We start from the raw sequence: 25,294 nt of genomic DNA on the forward strand, positions 1-25,294 counted from the left end.
TTACAGCCCTATTATGTTTGTTTATTTAACAAACAAATACACAAACAAACAAAACAAAGTTTTCTAGGAGATGTCCCCACAGTCATTTAGATAGCTATGGTTTCCATTATCCATATAGGGACAATTGAGGACATTTATTTTGTCCTCATAAAGACCTAAACGCATGGCCACACATTCATAGGCTACACACACACAAACACACACACACACACACACACACACACACACACACACACACACACACACACACACACACACTCCCCAAATATGGATGAGGCGGCCCTGCCCTGAAGGGGCGGGAAAGATAAGAGCTCTGAAACTCGTGCAGTTCAGCAGAGGCGCTCGAGCTGAGCGTAATCAGGCCGCTCGGACCGCGCGCGCACACCGATAAGCCTCCACGGAACAGAGGAACAACGAAAACCTCCAAACCCAGCAGCTCATCCTCTCCCCACACACACACTGGAGCACTGTCCTGGATACTGACTGAATCATCACTAGCCTGGACTAACAGCATCTCATCAGAGAAGTGAATGAGTTTAGGAAGACTGGTTTGCCAACATCCACATCCCTGAACATCACTCTACCCAGTTTACCCAGTTCATCTGAGAGGCGCCTGCGCTGTTTAAACGATGCTAATGCTAAGTGTGAAACTTTTTTCCAGAATTTTCCCTTGTCTGCAGAGTTTTATGCGATTTACTGAGGAGATTTACTGTCAGTTAATCCGGTTTTAGTTTTTTTTATGTAGAAAAGGCAAAGAAAGACTTTGGATTTTTAGGATTTTTAGCTAAACTGACCTTTAACGTTACTGCCGAGATTTAGTGTCAGTTAATCTGTTTTGGAGGTTTGTTTAAGTTTATTTTCTGTGGCTGAAAGCCTTAAAAGACACTGGATTTCTGAGGTGATTTATGTCACATTATGTCACACGAATTTCCATTGTTTTATCAAAGTGTATAGCTTTAGTTTTTGAGATCACAGAGGAGATTTTGTGTCAGTTAACCTGTTTTGAGTATGTTGTGTTGAAAAGCTCATTAAAGATGTTGGATTTGTGAGTAAATTAGGCGTTTACTAAGTTACGATATTTTTTAGCTACTTTGTTACTTGAGTTTATGTTTATTAAATGTTGTGACATTTAATGAGGAGATTTATTGTCAGTTAATCTGTTTGGAGTTGTGCTTTTGTGCTTTTTGTGGCGGAAAGCCCAAGAAAATACATTGAGTTTCTGAGTTAATTTATGTTACACAACTTCTTCCACTTTTTTAACGTTAAAGTTGGAGTTTTTAACGATAACTGGTGAGATTTAGTATCAGTTAATCTGTTCAGAGTTTTGTTTTTGAGTTTTGAAGTCGAAAATAGTCGAAAAAAGGCGTAGCGTTTCTGAGGAAATTAATGTTACACTGGTAGTTAGCAATTAGCCGCCTGATTTGCAGCAGTGCTGAATCTCGCGCTCAGGTGATGGACCGCGGGTTTCTTCTCAGTGATAAACGGACTCACTGGGCTGCGGAGGGGGATCTGAGCGCGTGCACGCGCTGACCGGAGGAGGCGGTGGGCTTTTAGACGGACTGACTGACTGATATCTTTTTAACGGAGGAGAGAGAGAGAAAAGAGAGGGAGAGAAAGAGGAGGAAAAGAGGAGATCCTCGCCTCTTTAATAAATGCGCCCGGTCCCGCGGAGGCTCGCGGCGGAGCGGCACCATGAGCGCGAGGGTCTGGCTGCTCGCGGCGCTGGCGGCGTGCGCGCTCTGCGGCACAGTGGAGGTAAGCGCGAGGTTGTTACATGGTGCACTAATTGACCATGCACCGCACCCGTGTGCACGTGGCTACCCTTTCCAGTGCAAACAGACGCTAATAGACTACAATTAAACAGTGTAAACAGCTGTGCTTAAAGGTTTGTGAAACCTTTCAGCACACATTTGAATTGAAACTTCTTAAAAAGTTAAAACGTAATCCCTAAAATCAATTATCCAATATTACATATCTGCCAGTTAGGGTTGGGCAACATACAGCTCTGGAAAAAAAGAGACATCTAAGAAATGATGAGTTTCTTTAATTTTACCAAATTGAAAACCTCTGGAATATAATCAAGAGGAAAATGAATGATCACAAGCCATCAAACCAAGCTGAACTGCTTGAATTTGTGCACCAGGAGTGGCAAAAAGTTATCCAAAAGCATTGTGTAAGACTGGTGGAGGAGAACATGTCATGATGCATGAAAAATGTGTTTATTCCACCAAATATTGATTTCTAAACTCTTAAAACTTTATGTTTTCCTTATTATGCTTTATTTGAGGTCTGAAAGCTCTGCATCTTTTTTGTTATTTCAGCCATTTCTCATTTTCTGCAAATAAATGCTCTAAATGACAATATTTTTATTTGTAATTTGGGAGAAATGTTGAGAAACTAAAGTGATCTCTTAATTTTTCCAGAGCTGTATATTGAATTTCATTAAATTCCGTACTATTTTATACAAGATATCGAAAATGGTAATATTATAATATTGTGATTTACTTCCCAAACAAATAACGTACATGGGTCGTTTGTGTGTAAGTGGTTTGGATTCTGGAGAGATGACACTCAACAGTACAGTCTTGTGCAAATTGTGTTGGAGAAATATAAACAGAATAAAAAACAGATACTTTAATGTCATAATATTATATTATGATTTTCAAGCAATTACTTTGTAGTCATATTTCCCAGCCCAACTTTGAGTGGCCAATGTATGTGACCCTTTTCTTTCAGGTGTTACCTGCACATGCACCAATAACTGGAACAAAAGAATTCTGGTAACTGGTATGATCTTTTTTGGTCTCATCAGTCCACAAAATTAAGTAATTAAGTAACTTCTGTTCGGTGCAGATGGGAGAACAGTGATTCTCCGCCATTGTTGTTCAGTGTTCTCCTGATTAACATTAAAATGAACCAATTTAAGAAATAAAAAAAAATCTTCTTCTGAATTTCTTAGAAATCTATTCTTCTCAGACCATGATACACTTCCACAAACATGACTTTGATAGATATCTGTTCTTTACATAAAGCAGTGCTCCATGATTGACATCTCACTGATTGAGAACACCTCACTCTAATTCCACCATCAAGTTACCTGCTAATTCCAAGGGTTTAGAAACTTCTGCCACTCATATTGGAATTTTTAATAAATAAAAGTCTGATATTTTGGTATTATTTGCTGGATATGATTCTTTTTATCCACTTTTAGAACTTTTGGAAAATCTGCTGAAGTTTTAAGTAAAACCTATGCAGAAAAATAGAAAGGTTTAGTGGGTTCACAAACCTTTAAGCACCATTGTATCTAACCTTAAAGTACCTTAAAGTATCGTGCAGAAGTTTGTGATGCATGAGTACATTATTTGAAACCAGACAAAAACTTCAGTTGTAAAAAATGTCTAGATACATGTGGATGGGGGCTGAAGTGCAAGACAAAAGCTGCAAGAAAGGTTCATAACGTGCAAAGCAAAGATGTAGTAAGAAGTTTTAAATAGGTGATTGCCTACATTAAAGCACAATAAATACACACGCATAGTTTATGCACTTAATGTTCTACTCTGTTCCCAAATTAGCAACATCTGTTTGCATGGTGCCACATAAAGGGCTCTATTACCATGTGTGCGAGGGTGTGGCCAGATTAGACATGTGCCAGCGTTTAATAGCAAGAGACACCACATATGATGCTGTAATGGTGAACACTTTGATATAGTGTCACTGAATTAAAGTCAAACAAGCTGCAATTCTTAGATATGCAGATCATCATTGGTTTCAGAAGCTCCTGCTACATTGTCCCATTGTGATCCCAAGCTTTATTTGATGTTTCTACAGATGCTTTAATGCATTACTGGGTTTAACACATTCAAAGCTAATGGTAGAGTACAAAAACCTTGAATCTCATTTTGCTGTTTTTGACCATTTGACATCATTTAAATCTGATAGTTTTTCATGTTGAGTCAAACTGTCATGAAGAATCAACCAATACAAATGCTGTAAAATCTTTTTACATTTACTAGTGTAAAAAGTGGAAGGAGCTTTTGAGATTCTCCTGTAAAATTGCCTTTTCAAAGATACATGCTGTTTTTTATCTTAAAGTTGGAGTAAGTGATTTTGTAAAAAAACAGGAAATGGTTCTTCTTACTTAATCCAACCTCTCTTTAACTGTCTATCTCTTCTTGTGAACCTAACACAGTTAGACAGGTAGGTATACAGGCAATATAGCTATTGAAACACAATTGGTCTGAATACTCTTACTCTAATTCAATATGAAATGATTATACCAGGTTTTCACAGCCCTGTGGCCTTTTACAAATAACAACATTTTCTTTTTCTATCGGCAGAATATTCATTTATTATTTGGTACTGTGATGTAAAGAGTTCAAGAAACATTTACATAAATCGCCTACTCTAGCTTTAATACAATTCAGTAGTATAACCTGCAGTAGTATAGACTTTAAAATTTTCACACTGGTCTGTTTACTTATAACAGGTTCTCATCATCGCCTGACAAAAATGTGTATCTGCAAATATTTTACTTAATGGAGAAAGGAAACTACTCTTAACTTTTAGTGGAAGCCATGGAATTCTTTAACAATGTAAACAACAAATGCCATGTTTTTCACGTTTGTGTTTATATAAAGTTATATAAAGTGAAGACTTCCTGAAGTTAAGTCTAGGATTGGTTTAGTTTTAGCACAGCAACAATGGAATGGATATACCCCCACAAAGACAGGAATACAGGCTTGTGTGGGCGGGGGCTGGGAGCAATTTCATACACTGATGTGACTCCGGCAGTGGGTCTCTTCTGAGTGACAATATAAGGGGGATCATTGTTGCAGCCTGTCGGGAAAGAAAAGCTGGTTTATTTAGTGCACACTTTTAAATGTTTAATTGTCCTATGCAGTAACATGTGATATGTAAAATATATGGTGTCACAATATTTTTACGATAAATATTGCAATATTTTTACATTTTTTACAGAAAAAAATACTTTATTAGAAGCAGAATCCCAAAAACTTCTATTTGAGTGTAATCCCATATTGAATACAAAGAGTGTAAAAAGTACACAAACATCCTGGTTCAGTCCATACGGAAAGACAATTCTAGCCAGCTGTCATGATCACCCACAGTGGGCAGCCGGCCTTGATGTGTGACATATTCCTGGTACACACATGACACTGTGTTTTGGGAAATTTCTGCTCAACTTGAACAGAAATTAAATGACCCATCCATCTGGCACTCACTATCAGGCCTCCCTCAGACTTTGGGTAATTCTTGTTGCCTTGCTATAAACAAACTCGCCAGTGTTCAACCTTACTCACAAAATAGCACCTCACAACTATAGCATCCTCTGAGGCTACACTTTATTAACTTAAATAAGTTAAATTCTGCTGTCCCATGACTTTTGGCACTTTATTGTAAGTAGTACTTTGATTTGTATTCAAAGTGTGCCATCCAGTCCTAACTAGACAGGACTAATTAATTAGAAAAAAATAAATGTGCAGTTCTTTAGTGTTTATTAGGAACTAACCATGTCCACAATATGCTCAGAAATGTATGCAGTGTATCACAATAATAAAATGCCATCTGCAGTATGATAACAGTTAGGGGTGGGAGATATGGCCCTAAAATAATATCACAATATTTCATGGCATTTTTGCGATAACGATACTCTTGACGATATGACAAAACTCAGATTTTTTTTTCTCAAGAATACACTACTGCACAATACTAATAATACACTCCATATATCTCCATATATCCAGTGCTGCAGAAAAATGTATTATACTGGACAGATACGATTTGTCTCTAGTAGATATATAATGGGAAATGAGAACAGTGTGATTTTTTTCACAAAAAAAATCTAAAATCAGCACTAAATCACTTTCACTAAATCAGCAAAAAAGTAGTACCCCGGTGTGATTATTAGGGTTGGGTGATATGGCATGATATTTCAGGGTATAATATTGTTCACGATATTCAAAAATATTGGCGATATTATTGTGTACGATATGATATGGCACACCCCTAACAACAGTTAATTTTGCCCACCCTTAGTCATACAGCCTTTTGAGCAGTATTATATATACAGGGGTTGGACAATGAAACTGAAACACCTGGTTTTAGACCACAATAATTTATTGTGGTGACGGACAGTTCTGGTGGAAACAGGAGAGTTGAGGTGCACATTGAATTCTGCTGTGATTTGGGCAGCCGTGGTTTTATGTTTTTTGGATACAATCCGAATCCGGGTTAGAACCCGAACATCCCTTTCAGACAGCTTCCTCTTGCGTCCACAGTTAATCCTGTTGGATGTGGTTCGTCATTACCCTGGATACCATGGCTCTTGATACATCACAAAGACTTGCTGTCTTGGTCACAGATGCACCAGCAAGACGTGCACTAACAGTTTGTCCTCTTTTAAACTCTGGTATGTCACCCATAATGTTGTGTGCATTGCAATATTTTGAGAAAAACTGTGCTCTTACCCTGCTAACTAAACCTTCACACTCTGCTCTTACTGGTGCAATAATGTGCCATTAATGAAGATTGGCCACCAGGCTGCTCCAATTTAGCCATGAAACCTCCCACACTAAAATGACAGGTGTTTCAGTTTTATTGTCCAACCCCTGTGTGTATATATATATATATATATATATATATATATATATATATATATATATATATACTGAGTACACTGGTTTTAAATGGACAGGCAGCAGGTTAACACTGTGCAAAATATATATATATATATTTTATATAATAATAACATATAATAGTATACTACAGTAGCAGTACTCCGGTGCTGATGTTAGGTAACACTCAGCACCATTGACTGATTACTTGTGTTTTGTTGTTTCGGCATTATGTTCAGTATAACAGATTCAGAGCATTCAGAGTGGGCTCCCAATCAAGCATAGAACCTGAGTCATGTAGCTGAAGGAGTACACTGGAGTGTAAATGGAGACTGAGTGTGTGTGTGTTCTTTTTTAAAGCAGTACTCGTAGCTGCAGGGCATGACCGTTTTTACCTTTTACCTCTTAAGAACAAATGCATGCACACTTTGAGGTGCACCATTAGGAAGTCCCCCTAGTAAGAGCAGCATTTTTATCTTTTTATGGTGCGTGAATCGTATGGAAAAAAATTCAGAGGAAAGCAAAATGATGAGTTTCAACGACTGAAAGCAAAATGATGCCTTTCAGCACTTGAAATTAAGCGTGCATCACAGTATGTGTGCATGTAGTTTCATGTGCGTGGCTCATGTTTATTTCATGTTTTATCAAAGTGCTGAGCAGTGGCAGGCTTGTATCTAAACAGGGGAATTCCTACTTCAAGGAAAAGGCATTTCCACACTGCTCTCTTTATAACTGGTTAAAAAAACTAAGAATTTAAAATATTATATAATATTTTTTCTCAAGTTGAAGAACAGGTACACAAAAGAAGATGTATTTATTTACTAGCAAAAGCATTCAGGATTGTGATTGATATTTATGTTATGTTGCCATCAAAGCTTCACTTTTATCCCACAGAATGTGTCTATTATTTTTTTTTGCAGCAATCTCCTCTAATCCATGTAATTAAGTCATACACTAGATTGCTGCACTGTGTCTGTTGTACATTTACTAAGAATGTCATTAACCCAGGGTTCTTCAATCCTGTTCCTGGCGCCCCACATCTCTGCACTTTTTAGAAGTTTTTTTTTTTATTTAACACTCCCACTGTAACTCTGAAAGTGCTTGTTATGAGCTGATTAATTGAATCAGGTGCGCTGGGAGAAGGGAAAGCCATAAAAATGTGCAGGGCAGGGGGTGCGAGGACGAGAATTGAAGAACCCTGCATTAACCAATCCAGTGGGTTGATTCATGCATATATATTTTAATGCAAAATCCTAAACTGAAATTTTTTAATCGCATTAAATGTTCAAATGAAGCATTGATTCATCACTCCATCTTTACTCCCCTACTCAGTGATGTAGTAGAGTTACTGCATTGAACTGCATGATAGAAGCTTGGATGAGTGCCGGTGCAAATAAAATTTTCATTTGGTTTTCCTATACTCCTAACGTAAAGTTCAAACTTGAATGGCTTTTTTAACCTGCAGAAACTGCTAAGGGTTAATGTCGTGTCTCTTGCAACTCTTGTGCCAAACCCTAGCATCTTGTTTGAAGTGTATAGTGAAGTGTTAAATGTGTTGAGATTATGTATACGTCACTAAGTCATGTTCCTAAAGACATTCAGTGTAAGAGTCCCTGCTGCAACTTCTGTATTCATATAAAGCAGTGTTTCACAATCCTGATCCTGCACCCCCGAGCTCAGCATAATTGGCACAAAGATTCTTATTTAAAGGAGATATGTTCACTTAATGTATAGTAAATGTGCTATATTGTGATACACAGCTTTGAAAAAAGAAACCACTTCAGTTTCTGAATCAGTTTCACTGATTCTGCTATTTTTTTAAGTATGTTTGAGTAAAATAAACATTGTTGTATTATTCTATAAACTACGGACAACATTTCTCCCTAATTCCACATAAAAATATTGTCATTTAGAGCATTTATATGCAGAAAATGAAAAATTCCTGAAATAACAAAAATATGCAGAGATTTCAGGCCTCAAATAATGCAAAGAAAACAAGTTCATATTCATCAAGTTTTAAGAGTTTTAAGAAATATTTGGTGGAATAACCTCTGGTTTTAATCACAGTTTATATGCATCTTGGCATGTTCTCCTCCACCAGCCTTACACACTGCTTTTGGATAAATTTATGCCACTCTTGGTGCAAAACTTCAAGCAGTTCAGCTTGATTTGATGGCTTGTGATTATATATTCCTTTTGATTATATCCCAGAGGTTTTCAATTTGGTAAAATCAAAGAAACTCATCATTTTTAATATGATGGATATGAATTTTTGGTATAGTGATTTAGCGATCCCTTTTCTTATTGTATCGACAACATGTTTCTTCATGTTTATTGAGGATACCATCAATGCTAAAGGAACACTGACAAAACTGAACAATTCATTAAAGAGTGCACAATTTCCATTCATATTGGATCGTGCACAGCAAAAACTGAATAAAAGAAATCACTGTGCATTGCATTAAAGAATATTTTATTTTTAAGAATCTGTTACTGCTGATCAATTTTATCTCCATGTAAAAACATTGTATTAAATATAGTTTATTTTGTGAAAATGTTTTAAAATATCACAATATAATATTTTACCATATTGACCATCTCTAGTAATCCATCTAATAAGTAGAGTCTAGTAATACATTTGGGATGAGTTGGAGAATTATCCAACATCATGACCTCAGTCACGCTCTTGATGCAGAAATTTAGCAATCATCATGTCCTCACAGCAAATCTCCAAAATCTAGTAGAAAGCATTCCTTGGACAGTAGAGACTCAAACAAAAGCAGGATAAACTCTTTGTAACAGCCTTGGTTTCAGAAATAGCAACAAATGAGCAGGTTGTCTCAGAGTTTCCCATGCTTACTCACTCACTCTTGCCATTATTTTGCTATAATGATACTTATCTCAATTTAAAACTAGTGTATCTGGGGATACATTGTGGCATTTAATACCCAAGTGATTTACTGGCGTACCTTTCGCTAGTATTTCTAATATAATATTTATTTTTTTTAATATTTATTTTTTCTAAATGGGGATACATGTTGTGTTTATGACTGTAGTCTAAAACATCACAGTGTGACTGTGTGCCCAGTAATGTTATATAATAATGTTTTCCACTGTACCCAGTGGATACGCATTCTTTATTATCAGCTATGTGCAGCAGTTCAAAAGGTGACACTCTGTTTTAAATGTTTTGAGTAAGTGTGTGTGTTTGTATATTTGTGAGCAGATGTGTGAGCTGATGTTTAAGTGTGTGTGTGTGTGTCTGTGTGTGTGTGCATGTGCTTGCTTGTGTCAGCAGATCTACGTATCATTATCATCTGTCATTTTTCTGCAGCTCTCTTCTCTCAACATTGCATTCCATTCCTTCTCTCCAATCTTACATTTATTTCAGCTGCAGTGTAATCAGAAGCAACCATGGCTTGGTGGAGAGTCTCGTTCAGTAAAGTTCTGACTGTAGACAACTCAACATATTTTCTTTTAAGCACTGAGTGTGCATGTCCCTAATTATTTATATATATTTTTCAGTTTTTATGGGTGTGGGGTGTGCAGATTTATATATTGCAGGTGTTCTTGCAAGTATGTGCATATCTAGCATCTTGTAAATGTTTATGTGCTGCATGTGTGTCCACAAATTCCAGGCAGCTCATTCATTTAGAAAATCTCGGCGGCAGCATTTTAACAGCTTATCCTCCTGTTGAGACTGAGACATGTTCAAAAACATTGATTTCTGAACTCCTTAAACTTTATGAAGATGTTTGAACTTGTTTTCTTTGCATTGTTTGAGGTCTGAAAGCTCTGCGTCTTTCTTGTTATTTCAGCCAAATAAATTATTTAAATGACAATATTTTTATTTGGAATTTGGGAGAAGTGTTGTCTGTACAGTATATATTTAGGTGGGATATACATTAGTCCAGCTCATTTCTAAATACCCAAATTATCCCAAAAGTATTGGATGGTCCACAGCTCAATGCTGAGGATCTTTATACCCTTCTAGTCCACGTCTGGCACTAAACATGGTGCAGATAGGTTCACATTAATCTGCTTCTGTTCTATTGACTGTACTTCTCTACAGGGACTAAACAAGCTCTTTGTTTGCATTTGCACATCTGTGTCAGTAATGGATGTAACATAAAGTAGCTGAACACATTTATTAAAAGGGGTGTCTACCAGTTTATAAATATATAAACAGTGGGGTTTACATTTACATTTGATTTACATTCGGTGTAGTTTTGTATTGACAGGTTTGAGTCTACACTTCCAAGTTTTTCCTGCTTGAAAATATATTGTCACTGTCCAATGAAAAACACTTATCTCTATTTTTGTTGATTTTTAGTTTACCACATACTTTGAACAGACAAACTGTCCCTCAAACTGTGCCAAAATTTCTTGATGAACGGACCAATAAAACTCTTCAAAATGGCCTGAAATAAACTCTTTTTACATTGACTTCCATTGAAAGTTTACAAGGTTTTTTCTCTCTCCTGTAAAGTTGCTGTTTTGAAGATAAGTGTTTTTCATTGAACAGCGACTATATGGATGGGACTTTCCAATTGAACATCCCATCATAAGCTTTTTTTACTTATAGAAATTTGACCTTCATTTAAACAGCATTGAGAGATGAAGGTAATACACTGACATGTCAGAAGTTATTAGACAGCAGAACGAGAATTGATCATGAGGTATTACTTTAAGGCATGGCTTGAGAACACCCAAACATGTGTAAGTTGTGAGGTGTTATCTTTTGAGTGAGATTTAACACTGAATGACTGAATGCCCACCCCGACATTAATTACTACTTGAGGTGCAGCACATCAGCTTAAATTAGAGCATGGTTGGAGAGGTTTTTGGAGGAGTCTGTCTGTGTGTCTTCTGGACTTTCACGCTTTTCGGTTTGGTCTGAACCAAAGTAGAATGTGTGGAAGGGGCCAGAGTTTGATCTGACCAAAAGAGGTGGTCGCGGTGCAGAGCTACTGAACCATGGTCCAGTGTGAAAGCACTTTTCAAGATGATTCAGACTTTCTGACCAATTACAGGAAGCTGAGGCAGTCTTTAAACATATCAAAAGAAAAAAAAACTGGTGTTGTGCTGAAATCTGTCTCCCTGTGGTGTGCAGGCATGTTACGCAGCAGTATGGACACGATTATTTAGACTGGTAATTCATTTATTTACTGTAACAATAGATTAACCAACTTATTAACCCGTTTATAAACAGAAATCATACTTAACATTCTGCAAACCAATTAATATGAAGTATAGAGAGATGGAGATGATGAGGACAGGATGTAGTAAAGTTCTTTAGTCTGCTCCCTTAAATTGTGAAACCAAAACTATCCTAACTGAATGTATACAACATAACAAAGACACAAACCATGGAGCAAACTCTGATCCAGACTTTCAGGTGTGAAAATGTGAGTGCGTTCACCATGAAAAAAAACAAAGAGCTCTTTAGAAAGAAGGTTGTAGATGCAGATGCAGAGCCTGAGAGGGGTTTTAAAAAGATCTCAGAACATACTGTTACTGTAACAATATTTTGAATACAGCCCTCGCTTGTGATATGCATATCAAAAGCTGAAGTGTGAACAGGCCTGTGTGAGCTCCTACAGCCATTACAAGAGCATTAAGATCACTGCAATTATAGAAAATGAGTTTAAATGAAAGGAGCGTCACATAATGCAGGGTTTACCTGGCTTTGTACATTGTTTATACTTCTCTGAAATAACAGTTTAAGTAAAGAATATCATCCCAGTGATTTTGGAATGAGCAGATTATCCCTGCTCTCTTGTTTGTTTCTATCTTTCTCTATACTCTAGCTGCACAGCATGTTCATATCCCAATGTAGACATGCACAGTATTCACATTACAGGATACAATGTGCATTGTCATGTAAAGTGGGTATAATTCAATTAAATTACAACTTTTTTGCTGTTTGAAATGAAAAGAAAAATCTGCATGTCCTCGTATGCCATATTTACCATTATATATAATTATTATTATTTATTTTACACCAACATTGAGTTAACAGAGTGCATTTTTAATGGCAACTGTTAAAATGAATAAAATCACTGAATAAAATGCTATTGTAATGTCAGTTCTGTCCAATATTGTAAAGCCCACTTTAATGCCCATCCTTCACAGATAGCCCTCACTTCTTTTCTTCATCACTCCATCCCCCACTTCCTCCCTCTGCCCCCTTTCCTGCCCTGTGTCCCCGGTAAATGCTGCCATATGAGGCAGAGCAGTGGTCAGCCAGTGGCCTCTAGTCTGGACACACACTTTATGAACAGGGCCCTTGTGCTGCTACAAGCATAACTGCTATTGTGAGACAAACCAGCTTCCTCCCTTGATCTACACACACTCACCATGCTTATGTGGACAACGAAAAGTTCACGCGGGTTGCCAGAACGACGAGTCTTACTCTGTAGCTGATCAGTGAAAATACATGATTCAGTGTCCAAAATGCCCATCTCTACTATGCTTGTGGTGCAGGTAAATTACCAAGCTATGGGTAGCAACTTTACTGAAGCACAGTGATTACCTGTTCAGCAGAATAATAGCCAGCTCGCCCATTAACATAGCTGCAGCACACTGTTTGCATGCTGCTGTCTATACCTGGCAAACCGGAGTGTGGAAATGGGACTGAGGGAACGGCAGTGGGCAGATTCAGAGGCTACATCCCACTACGGGTGTGCTGCATCATATTATATATGCAATAATATCACTTTTGAATATCATGAGCAATATTATAGCCTGGAATTTCGTGCCATATCACCCACCCCTAATTATCACATCAGGGTACTTTTTTTTTTTTTACTGTTTTCAGCAAAAGAAAAATTCACACTGTTCTCATTTCCCATTAAAAATCTACAAGAGACAGATTATATCTGACCAGTGTAAATTATTTTACTTTAATCCTGAATACATAGAGATATTTGGAGTGCATTATTATTAGTATCATGACATTCTGAATCATTGACTTCTGTTACAAATTTAATATCTCAGGTAAGGGTGTGCCATATCATATTGTATGCAATAATATATATATATATATATATATATATATATTTTTTTTGCAGTTGCAGTAGTGTATTCTTGAAATATTTTTTTTTTTATTCAGTGTTTTGTCATATCGCCAAGAGTACCGTTATTACAAAAATACCATGAAATATTGTGATATTATTTTAGAGCCATAACTGTGACGTATCACATAGTTTACAGTTGTGGTCAAAAGTTTACATACACTTGTAAAAAAACATAATGTTATGGCTGTCTTGAGTTTTCAATAAGTTCTACAACTCTTATTTTTCTGTGATAGAGTGATCGGAACACATACATGTTTGTCACAAAAAACAGTCATAAAATTTGGTTCTTTCATAAATTTATTATGGGTCTGCTGAAAATGTCACCAAATCTGCTGGGTCAAAAATATACATACAGCAACATTAGTATTTGGTTACATGTCCCTTGGCCATTTTCACGGCAACTAGGCGCTTTTGGTAGCCATCCACAAGCTCCTGGCAAGCTTCAGGTCGAATGTTTGACCACTCTTCTTGACAGAATTGGTGCAGTTCAGCTAAATGTGATGGTTTTCTTGCATGAACCCGTTTCTTTAGCACTGTCCACATGTTCTCAATGGGGTTTAAGTCAGGACTTTGGGAAGGCCATTCTAAAACCTTAATTCTAGCCTGGTTTAGCCATTCCTTTACCACTTTTGATGTGTGTTTTGGGTCATTGTCTTGTTGGAACACCCAACTGCGCCCAAGACCCAACCTTCGGGCTGATGGTTTTAAGTTTTCCTGCAGAATTTGGAGGTAATCCTCCTTCTTCATTATCCCATTTACTTTCTGCAAAGAACCAGTTCCACTGGCAGCAAAACATCCCCAGAGCATAATACTACCACCACCATGCTTGACAGTAGGCATGGTGTTCCTGGGATTAAAGGCCTCACCTTTTCTCCTCCAAACATATTGCTGGGTGTTGTGGCCAAACAGCTCAATTTTTGTTTCGTCTGACCAGAGAACTTTCCTCCAGAAGGTTTTATCTTTGTCCATGTGATCAGCAGCAAACTTCAGCCGAGTCTTAAGGTGCCTTTTCTGGAGCAAGGGCTTCTTTCTTGCACGGCAGCCTCTCAGTCCATGGCGATGTAAAACACGCTTGACTGTGGAGACTGACACCTGTGTTCCATCAGCTTCCAAATCCTTGCAGACCTGCTTCTTGGTGATTCTTGGTTGACTCTTGACCATCCTGACCAATCTCCTCTCGGCAGCATGTGATAGCTTGCGTTTTCTTCCTGATCGTGGCAGTGACACAACTGTTCCATGCACTTTATACTTGCGTATAATTGTCTGCACAGTTGCTCTTGGGACCTGTAGCTGCTTTGAAATGGCTCCAAGTGACTTCCCTGACTTGTTCAAGTCAATAATTCGCTTTTTCAGATCCACACTGAGTTCCTTTGACTTTCCCATTGTAGCTTTTGTAGCTGAGTCTAATCACTGGGTCAAATGAGCCCTATTTAAATGGGCTCATGAGAAGTCAACAGCTGTAGTCAATCAGAATCACTTACAAGAAGTGAAGAGGCCATGACATGAAGTTAATTTGATTGACACAACTCGCTACATCACCAAAATTGACAAATTTTGTTGCTGTATGTATATTTTTGACCCAGCAGATTTGGTGACATTTTCAGCAGACCCATAATAAATTTATGAAAGAACCAAATTTTATGACTGTTTTTTGTGACAAACATGTATGTGTTCCGATCACTCTATCACAGAAAAATAAGAGTTGTAGAACTTATTGAAAACTCAAGACAGCCATAACATTATGTTTTTTTACAAGTGTATGTAAACTTTTGACCACAACTGTAAATACTGGCTGAAGCAAAGCTGACAAGAGCTGCCAGTGATTAAACTCACTGTTTCCTTAATATCTGATGGTACATCCTAAACTTATGTGTTACTGCAGAAAATATAATCCTTAATGGTCCTTAAAGGTGTGGAGCTCTACATATTTGTCAGCTAAAGGAAAATTTAGCCTATTTTAATTATTATTATTATTTTTTGTTAAGTTATTTGTCTTGGGTGCTCACTCATTCTCTCTCTCTCTCTCTCTCTCTCTCTCTCTCTCTCTCTCTCTCTCTCTCTCTCAGAATGATCCTCTCCCTGCAGCTCTGGCTGAGTTGGTGAGAAGCGGCTCCATCTCCTCTTCAGAAGAACTGCAGCTGCTGCTGCTTTCTGACTCCGTAGGTAAATCTGCTGCATCCATGCCTCATATTCATGCCTCATCACATCCCACACTCTGTATGATACTGCCTCACACTGCCTCATTCATGCATCAGTAAGATCTCTGATGAAAAGCAATTCATTTAGTTTAATGAATGAAATCAGTGTTGTTTAGCTCTCAGTGAGCAGCGCTTGTGGTGACGTTGCCTTTAGAGAATCTGGTATTTTGTGGTGACTGTTTGAGCAGAGACATAGCGACTTTTTGTAAGTCATGCTGCTCTGTTTTGCAGTCCTGTTTGGAGACTTTTTGTGGCCTTCCAATTTATGGATTTAATTCAGTTCAATTCAATAGTACTTTTTTCAACAAATATTGTCACAAAGCAGCTTCACAAGATACAGGTCCAACCCTTTTGTGAATAAGCACCACAATGATAGTGACAACTGTGCCAAGGAAGGACTTTCTCATACTAAAAGTAAGAAAGCTTGGGAGAAACCAAGGCTTAGTATGAGGATCCCATCCTCTTCCGGTCATCACTCTGAAAACCAAAAACAACTGTACAAAAAAATAATGGAGAGCTATAGCTAATGTAGAAACAGGTTCTGACCTGTTGTTGCTACAAAGTGACTTACAATTCATGGAGTGACATATATTTAGAAAACGATGAGCGGATTTGTAACAAACTGCATATTCAATGATGGTGCCATTTTCCAGCTAACAATTTTTGTTTAGTAGAAAGTTTTTTTAAATGTTACAGTCAATCTGTCAGATTTTCTCAATGTTCTTGGAATGATTTTATTTAAAGTTTTTCAACTATTGGGTAACAACGCTTCAATTTTACAGTCAGTGTCAGTGTTTTAATTTTTATTACATTGATTTGGGAAAGCTACTTTTACCTGTCCATATTGTTAGCATTCAACAAGCTTGGAGGGTTATGTGAGAAACGTTTTAGTAACATTGTGAAGCAAACCATAATTACGTCACATTTTCAGGACGTTTCTGGAACATTATTTCTGTAACTTTACAGGCAAAACTTCCTGGAACCTTTTCAAAAAGTTGCTAAATGTTCTCAGCTAGCTGGGTAATTAGCATGGCTAGTTAAAATTGGTTGTGTGAGCTCAAAATGCGTTGCTCTTTAATTTCTACTGATCCATCCATCACACATTGTAAAGGACAGCTGATTTAAAAACTCATTGAAAAATAATTATTGTATGGACGAAGTCAACATGCTTATGTTTATCTGCTCTAGAGATTCCTACTCTATTTGGCAATACTTTGCTTCAGAAAGTAGACAAAAAAGTCTATAAAAGCAATGGCTGATTAACTTAAAGTAGCAGGATTTAGCATTTATTAGAAGGGGTGTCCACAAACATTTGGACAAATACTAGTTTACACTTTGCTAATTAAGAATATTTGTATTCATCTTCCTGTTGTCATTGGCCTTATATTATATAGTAACAGCCACACTTTCGTCCTCACTTTATTCTCTCATTCCACTGCTCTGCTCTGTTTTATGGACCCATATAAAGCTCACACTCTTCCAGATTAAACTATATAGAGTGTTTTTTAGAGCTGCAGACGGACAGAGCTGCGCAGGCAGACTGCCAGAGGAGACTCTGTATTGTGGCTGCGGGTTTCTTTATGGTCTGCTTGTTTACTCAGCTACCTAAACAACACACACACAGGGTCTTCAGTAAATACTGTAACAATACTGCAGTTCCAGCACCGCACACACACAAACGCTGCAAGTCATAACAATAACTGTAGACTGAAGTTCTCTGATGACATCAGTAGATTAACACTGAACTCTCATTACAGACGATGATCGAGAGAGTTCCCATGCCAACAATACCAACAACCGACTGCCAAGGAGTCTTCTGGGTGAGCCTCAGACGCCCCGATACTTCATACTGTTTCCCTTTCCCTTCTGTTACTCTTTCTGTTTTACTCTCTCTTTCTTTCTCTCTCTCCCTCTCTGTCTTTCTATTTCACCATCTCTGTTTTACTCTCTCTCTTTTTCTCTCCCTCTCTTCCTATCTTATTCTCTGTTTAACCCTCTCTTTCTTTTTCTCTCCCTATCTGTCTTTTTATCTTACTCTATCTGTTTTACTCTCTCTCTATCTATTTTTCTCTTCTCTCTTCCTATCTTATTCTCTGTTTAACTCTCTCTTTCTTTCTCTCTCCCCCTATCTGTCTTTCTATCTTACTTTATTTCATTTACTCTCTCTCTCTTTTTCTTTCCCTCTGTCTGTCTGTTTTACTCTCTCTCTATCTCTTTTCTCTCCCTCTCTTTCTATCTTATTCTGTCTAACCCTCTTTTTCTTTCTCTCTTCCCCTCTCTTTTGTTCTTTCTATCTTACTCTATGTTTTACTCTCTATCTCTTTTTCTCTCCCTCTCTTCCTATCTTATTCTGTTTAACCCTCTCTTTCTTTCTCTCTCTCTCCCCTATCTGTCTTTCTATCTTACTTTATCTCATTTACTCTCTATCTCTTTTCTCTCCCTCTCTTCCTATCTTATTCTCTGTTTAACCCTCTTTCTTTCTCTCTCCCCTATCTGTCTTTCTATCTTACTCTCTGTTTTACTCTCTCTCTCTTTATCTCTCCCCCTATGTCTTTATATCTAACTCTGTCTGTTTTACTCTCTCTCTATCTCTTTTTCTCTCCCTCTCTTCCTGTCTTATTCTGTTTAACCCTCTCTTTCTTTCTCTCTTCCCCTATCTGTCTTTCTATCCATCTTACTCTATATGTTTTACTCTTTCTCTATCTCTTTTTGTCTCCCTCTCTTTCTTTCTCATTCTCTTTTTTTACTCTCTCTAGTCTTTCTCCCTCTCTTCCCTCTTCCTCTTTACTCTCTCCCCTTCTCTGTCTTTCTGTCTTACTCTATCTGTTTTACTCTCTCTTGATCTCTTTTCTCTCCCTCTCTTCCTATCTCATTCTCTTTGTTTTACTCCCTCTATAGCTCTGTCTTTCTCCCTCTCTTCCCTCTTCCTCTTTACAGTCTCCCACTCTCTGTCTTTCTATCTTACTCTATCTGTTTTACTCTCTCTCTATCTCTTTTTCTCTCCCTCTCTTTCTATCTCATTCTCTCTTTTACTCTCTCTATCTCTTTCTCTCTCCTTTTCTTCAGTCTTCCTTTTAATCCCTTTCTTTATCACTTACGCGTTTTCCCTCTCTGCTTCTGTCACTTTTTTCTTTTCTCTCTCTTTTATTTATCTATCTTTTTTCTCTTTCACACTTTCTGTCTCACTCTTTTTTTTCTCTTTAACACAAACTGTTTCTCTCACTTACTCACTTTTCTTTTCTGTTTTGCTTTCTATCTTTGTTTCACTTTCTTTTTGCTCTTATTTCTCTTTTTTATTTTTTGTGTCTCAAGTTCTATATTCTGTTTTTCCATCTCTCTTTTCTCTCTCTCGCTCTCTCGTGTATTTTGGATTTTTTTTTTCTCTTCACGTTTTTATTTCTCTTTTTCTTACTTCTCGCTGTCTTTCTCTCCATTTTTCTTTTTTCTCACTCCATCTCATTCTGACACTTGATTCTCATCTATTTATTCCTTCTTCTCTTCTGTCTCTATCCCTCTTTTTCACTGTATTTGCTCTCTTTGTTATTTCAGTCTCTTTCTCTGGTTCTTCTCCTTTCTGAAGCTTTCTCTTTTTTCTTCTTTCTTTTTCCTTTCTTTTCTCTTTTCATCTTTATATTTCTCTCCTTTTCTATCTCTTCATCCTTCTTTTCTCTCTGCCTCATTCTCTCTTTCTTAATGTAACTTTTTTCTCTCCATCTCTCTTGTCCTTTCTCTTTTCTTTTTTCTTGCTACCAGTTTCTCAATCACTCTATTTATCCCTTCCTTTCTATCCCCCTCTATCTGTCCTTATCTTGTATTAATCTGTACTGTTCTATCTCTCTTTGTGTAAGTTTGTAGGTAGGTGCAGTGTTTTCTGTGGCTGGTATAAATCAGGTTGAGTTGTTGGTTCACTGTCTGAGCAGACGGTCGACTGAACCACAGAAATGATGACCTCACAGCCTAAATCTTTAGCTATCATCTGTCAGATCCATTTTAATTTAATATAAAGTTGGCTTGCTCACTGTTGGTGTATGTGTGTGTATGGGTGTGTATGTACTTGTGAGACTTGTGTGCAGGTCTGTCACACTACACACATCATTAGCTCTTCCCCTGAGTCAGCGGATTGGCCTGTCAGTCAGTAAGCTGGAGGTGTTCTCAAGCAGCTGTATCAAATCACTGCTGCTGAGGAGAGGAATCAGCATAGCAGAGAAAAATGTAGAATATTCAGACAATACGATGGGTTATTAGAGCCATGCTGAGTCTGCTGTTTTAATACGACCCTACAGAGGATAATTTATACAGCACCTACTCCTCCAGCATCTGCTGAACTGTCTGAAGATCTTCTCTTCAGCACTATCTGATTTGGAATTCCATCAGTAGACTTATCATTGAAATGGTCTTGATTATAAATTACGTAATATGTAGTGGAGGAGGCTTTAAATAGTCTCTTATATAATTATTCTGACACGGCTCTGTAGTCATTTTTGTTATTAGAGCTGTAATTAATTATAAATAGTTGGCTTTTAGAAGTTGTAGTTTTTGCCAGTGACGCTAAAAACATGAAATAATTGGGAAATATATTATTTCTTTCTCATGATTCATTGAAATTCTGTCAAAAGTGCAGATTTTAAACTTTAGTCAATTCTACATTTGTGTTTATAAGCAGAAGAGGAGATATTTTACTGTGATCTGAATGTGTTGAGAAGTTGTTGTTTTTTTCATTGTTTTGCCAGGTTTCAAATTTTGATTATTTTTGTTGTGAAAACCAGTGTTTGTAGATGGAAGTGTAAATTGTGTAATTCATTGTGTAAACAAAGGAATTAATTATGTAGTCATTTTTTATTTATATATTATGCACATAGTTCATTAAATGAATAATTACATTCAATTAAATTCTTGAATTTAATAACAAATTACACAACTAACACCTTATCCCTTATCACAATCAGTAATTAATGAGAGCAAGAATGTGAAAAGCATGCAGGAGTCCAATTTCCAAACACTGGATTGAGTTTTCTGCGCCAATCGCGAAGCTCAGGCGGGTTGCCAGATTGACACACAGTAGCGAGCCATGACGAGGCTTACTCCGAGGCTAATCAGAGAATTCAATGTCCAAAATCATCTCACTCATCTCAACTATGTTAGTGGTGGTGGTAAATTATCCAGCTATGGTTAGCAACCATGCTGAAGCTTAGTGATTACCTGTTTAGCAGAAAAATAGCCAGCTTGCCAGTTTTTATTGCTGCAGCACACATACAGTTTTCTATAACTGTGGAAATGGGACTGTGGGAGGGGCCACATCCCACACAGATTACTATGATGTACCTTACAGTTCAAATAAGAAAATACTGTCTGAAGCTCTACAAAAAAAAGAGCTGCTTAAATTAGCATGTTTCCTTAGTATCTGATGATACATCCTGATCTTGTTTTGAGTTACTACAGAATAACATAATATTTAATGGTCCTTTAAAGAAGACTTTATTATTTATTGCTCTGTTTCTTCCTTTTTTGGTTTATTAAAATTTTAAAACAAACCATTTCATCAGTTGTGGTTGACATTGTTATTGCCATTGTCATCACTGTTGTAATTCTGTTTTAGTTTGGTTACAGACTTGGATTTAATTGATCCTAAAAAATAAAGTCTCTGTTGATTAGTCTGTTTGGGTGTATTATGTAAGTTTTGTTGGGAATGATTGTGTATATTTTTTTTCTTGGGTGTTTATAATATCTTGTATTTGCTCCTGAAGCTGCTCAGCCAGCCCAGCAGGCCCTGTGTAAAGTGAGGACAGAGGTCATGGAGGTCACCCGCTCCATGCTGGACCGCAGCAATGCCAACTTCCTGTTATGGCCTCCATGTGTAGAAGTTCAGAGATGCTCAGGATGCTGCAACACGAAGAGTCTGAAGTGTGTTCCTGTGCTCACTCACACACGTTACCTACAGGTACTTACACACACATCATACCCACCCCCCCCCCCCCCCGGCCAAGCAACACATATATAAAATTTACAATAACTACATATTCTCTGTCTTGACTGAATTATATGAACTTAATACACATAAACAGCCCACAAATACAGCTAAAAACCACAAAAGTATACAATAGACAACAACAATCAATGCCTAATGTTCCTACAAGTACAGCCGTTCAACAAATATCACTCATTTGTATGACGACAGTAAGCCAGAGCAGCCAAAACATTAAGTACACACAAAATCTCACCAGTCAGGCTGCCTTTTATTGTGGATTAGTTTCACATTGAAAAACAGCCTTTAAAAGGGCTTTTTAATATGATGTGACTCAATATCTGTCTGATATACAGTTGCAATTCTCTGATAGTTAGATAACTACTGAACTGAGCCAGCAAGCGCGCTGTTTTACAGCTAATCAGCGTGTACCCCTTCAGCACAGCGCTGAGAAGGGGTTAGACAGCCATGGCCCGCCCCCTTAGTAAAAATCACGAATATGATTGGTTAGATTGTCCTATAACTCATTACTACACCCTTCTCAAAATCAGGAGAAGGGTCCACGCAGAAACATGAGCAGAAGCCATTTTAAAAAGCTTTGATTGGTTGGAACCGTTGTCAGTCAGATAAGAGTCCTGTAGCTACTGAAAAACACAGACTAATGCTTTGAAATAATTAGTTGCTGTTTTTTTATTTTAGTTAATTTATAAAATAAGTCCATACACTCAAAATAACTATAATATATATTTCCTGATAAAAAATTATGTAATTATTTACATGCACTTATTGTCACCCCTAGAAGGGCCTCACTGCACACCACCCTTTTTACGCATGCGTGTAAACTCAAATGCTAAATGAAAAGCTGAGTGATTAAACAGTAACAACAGCTTAGGGGGGGGGGGGTCTAACCCTGCCCCTGCAGAGCTGCCTCCCTCAGACTTTAGATCTAACCCTAATGCCTCCCTCCTAATCCAAATAATGACTGCCTTCAGAAGAACTTAATTACTGAGTGGGGTGTGTTATATTTGGGTTAGAGTTGAAACCTGAAGAAAGATAGGTCTCCAGTTAATTACACTTACTATCTATTCTCTATCATAATCATGTGATTGTACCAATTCCTATATTACATAATTATATAAAATTGCACAGGTTCATGAGGTTCTTCAGAAAACCCTTGATTTTTTTTCATGTAGATAAATTGTAAATTGTGTAAATAATTATGTAATCAAAGAAATGCAGTTTTATTTATATGTCATACACATAACAGCACATTCTTACTTTCATCATATAACTAGACATAGAATCACAGAGAACTGTCTAACTATTAAAAGTATAAGTGTATAAGAAATTACAGATGAAGCCAGAGCGCAGTTAGTACTGTTTTCTACACCTTCAAAAGACTATGGTACAGAAGGAGTCTTGGTCTGGCTGACCCACATGGCAACAGCACATTTAGCTCAGCTTAACATTGAACTAAGTCTCAGTTTTAGCAGCGAAGGGAAGAATCAGAGTTCTGACAGGTGAAGTGCAGTAATAAAATAAAAAAAAAAACAGCTTGTCTGGGCAATGCAGCACTACTAATGGACTACATAAAAAATATGGGTGTTCTAAAACCTTTGAACGGTAGTGTATATAATAGGATAAATCAGGATTTATATGTTGAGGAAGCTAAATATAAAATAACACAATTCAATTTGGACTTCAAATTGACTAATTTTAAACAGATATTTAAGTATGTTTGATCCCAGCATAATTTTCTACTTCATTTGCTCAGGTGATGAAGATCCAGTACGCGAACATGCGTCCGGTTTACGATAAAGCCATCGTCTCAGTTAATGATCATGTGGAGTGCCGCTGCCAGCCTGCTCCTCGTCCTGCCCCCCGCAGGAAGTCTCCAGCACACAAACATGAAGTACTACGAGATCGTTCAGGGAAACCTCGCTCTAAAGACGAGCTTCATCGCAGAGACGAACTCAAACACAACCAGAGGCTCCGGCTGGAGGATCTGCTGGACGACAGCTGGCTGCCCAGGGAGAAGCACTCTGAGCTGGATACACCAGCTGGATTTCTGCCCACAGATGGGAAGGAGATCCACTTTGGACATTCAGATGTCTGGAGTCATAATAAGACACATCATAGTGGACATAAAGCTGAATTTGACGGAGACGGAAGGAAACACAATAGCAGTTCCAACGGTACAAGGGGAGGAGGGTTCCTGGAGAGGCTGACCATCCCCTTGCCCAATCACACAGAGAGAAAAGAGACAGATGGAAGCTTGTCCTTACTTAATGTTACAAGTTCAGAACAAAGAGAGCAGTTTCACAAGGGAAAATCAGAGACTCTGAAGAACACCACAGTATCTGAACACAGCCTAACCACTCAGGGACACGTTCCACTGCACGAGTCCAACCTGAACAATCAAGTACAAAGGAACACGTCTCTCAATCAAAAGCACAATGCACCACCTACAAGGCAAACTCATGAAACCTATGGGGTCACTCCTCATCCCACACAGGAGAAGCAAGGGCATTCAGATGACAGACTGAAAGGAAACGAGACCCCAGAGCCAGATAGAACAGGAGAGACAGAGGATAAGAAGACCAGTTCTGTCCTGCTGATGGAGAAAAAGGCTTTAGAAGAGGAGAAAGAGGAGCTGCTGCTGCTCCATAAACTCCTTGATGAAGAAAAGCACAAACATCTGCAGAAAACACAACACAGTGAACAAGAACATCAGAAGCATCACCAGAAACACCAGCATACATACACAACTACACAGCATACAAGTAAGCTCCATTCTTCAAGCACAGCACATTTTAGCTGTTCTTACATTTCCTTTTTTAATTTTTCAATCAATTAATATTTGAGGCCTGCAGTCATTCAACAGTCATTGTTGTCACTTTTTTATATATATAAAAAAAAACATATTTGTTATTGGGGACAGGTCAGGACAGCAGGCAGCCCAGTCCAATATCCCCTGCCTTTTGAACCTGTTGCCTAAAGATGAGATATCTTGGGTTCATACTGTCTGCAATTTAAAAATAATCTAAATATATTTAAGAAAAACTACATTTATTTATTTATATACATTTTTCTCTTTTTTTTTTTTTTGCATTTTCCATAATTGTCCCAACATTTTCTGATTCGCTGTGTAATAAGAGGTAGTGTGAGTGTGACGATCCTTTTGTCACGTGGGCCAAATCAAGAACAGATAAATGCAGATACAAATCAAACAATTTTTTTTACACAGGGGAAAAGCTTACAGGTGTAGTCAGAGACATACCAGAGTAAGCAGGAAAAAGGGTCATACACTGTAAATCCAAAAGGCAGAGGGCAAGGCAAATAAAGGGTAGTCAGAATACAAAAATAAGGTCAGCAATGGTAAACATACGATAGGAGTGGCAAGGCAAAAGAGTAGCAAAAAAA

The 25,294-nt window shown here is 37.6% G+C and overlaps 1 protein-coding gene across 1 annotated transcript in view; it reads left to right on the plus strand.

Moving 5' to 3' along the window:
* Positions 1–330: 330 nt before the first annotated feature.
* Positions 331–25,294, plus strand: part of pdgfbb (platelet-derived growth factor beta polypeptide b) — a 28,558-nt gene continuing 3,594 nt past the window's right edge. Inside the window, exons 1-5 of the mRNA XM_022668482.2 lie at positions 331–1,755; positions 15,778–15,874; positions 17,667–17,729; positions 21,654–21,847; positions 23,646–24,654. Of these exons, the coding sequence (XP_022524203.1) occupies positions 1,693–1,755; positions 15,778–15,874; positions 17,667–17,729; positions 21,654–21,847; positions 23,646–24,654 (1,426 nt within the window). The 5' untranslated portion in view covers positions 331–1,692. The remainder of the gene's footprint in view (positions 1,756–15,777; positions 15,875–17,666; positions 17,730–21,653; positions 21,848–23,645; positions 24,655–25,294) is intronic.

The sequence above is a fragment of the Astyanax mexicanus genome, chromosome 19 (genome assembly GCF_023375975.1).
Source record: "Astyanax mexicanus isolate ESR-SI-001 chromosome 19, AstMex3_surface, whole genome shotgun sequence".
NCBI classification, from domain to species: domain Eukaryota; kingdom Metazoa; phylum Chordata; class Actinopteri; order Characiformes; family Acestrorhamphidae; genus Astyanax; species Astyanax mexicanus.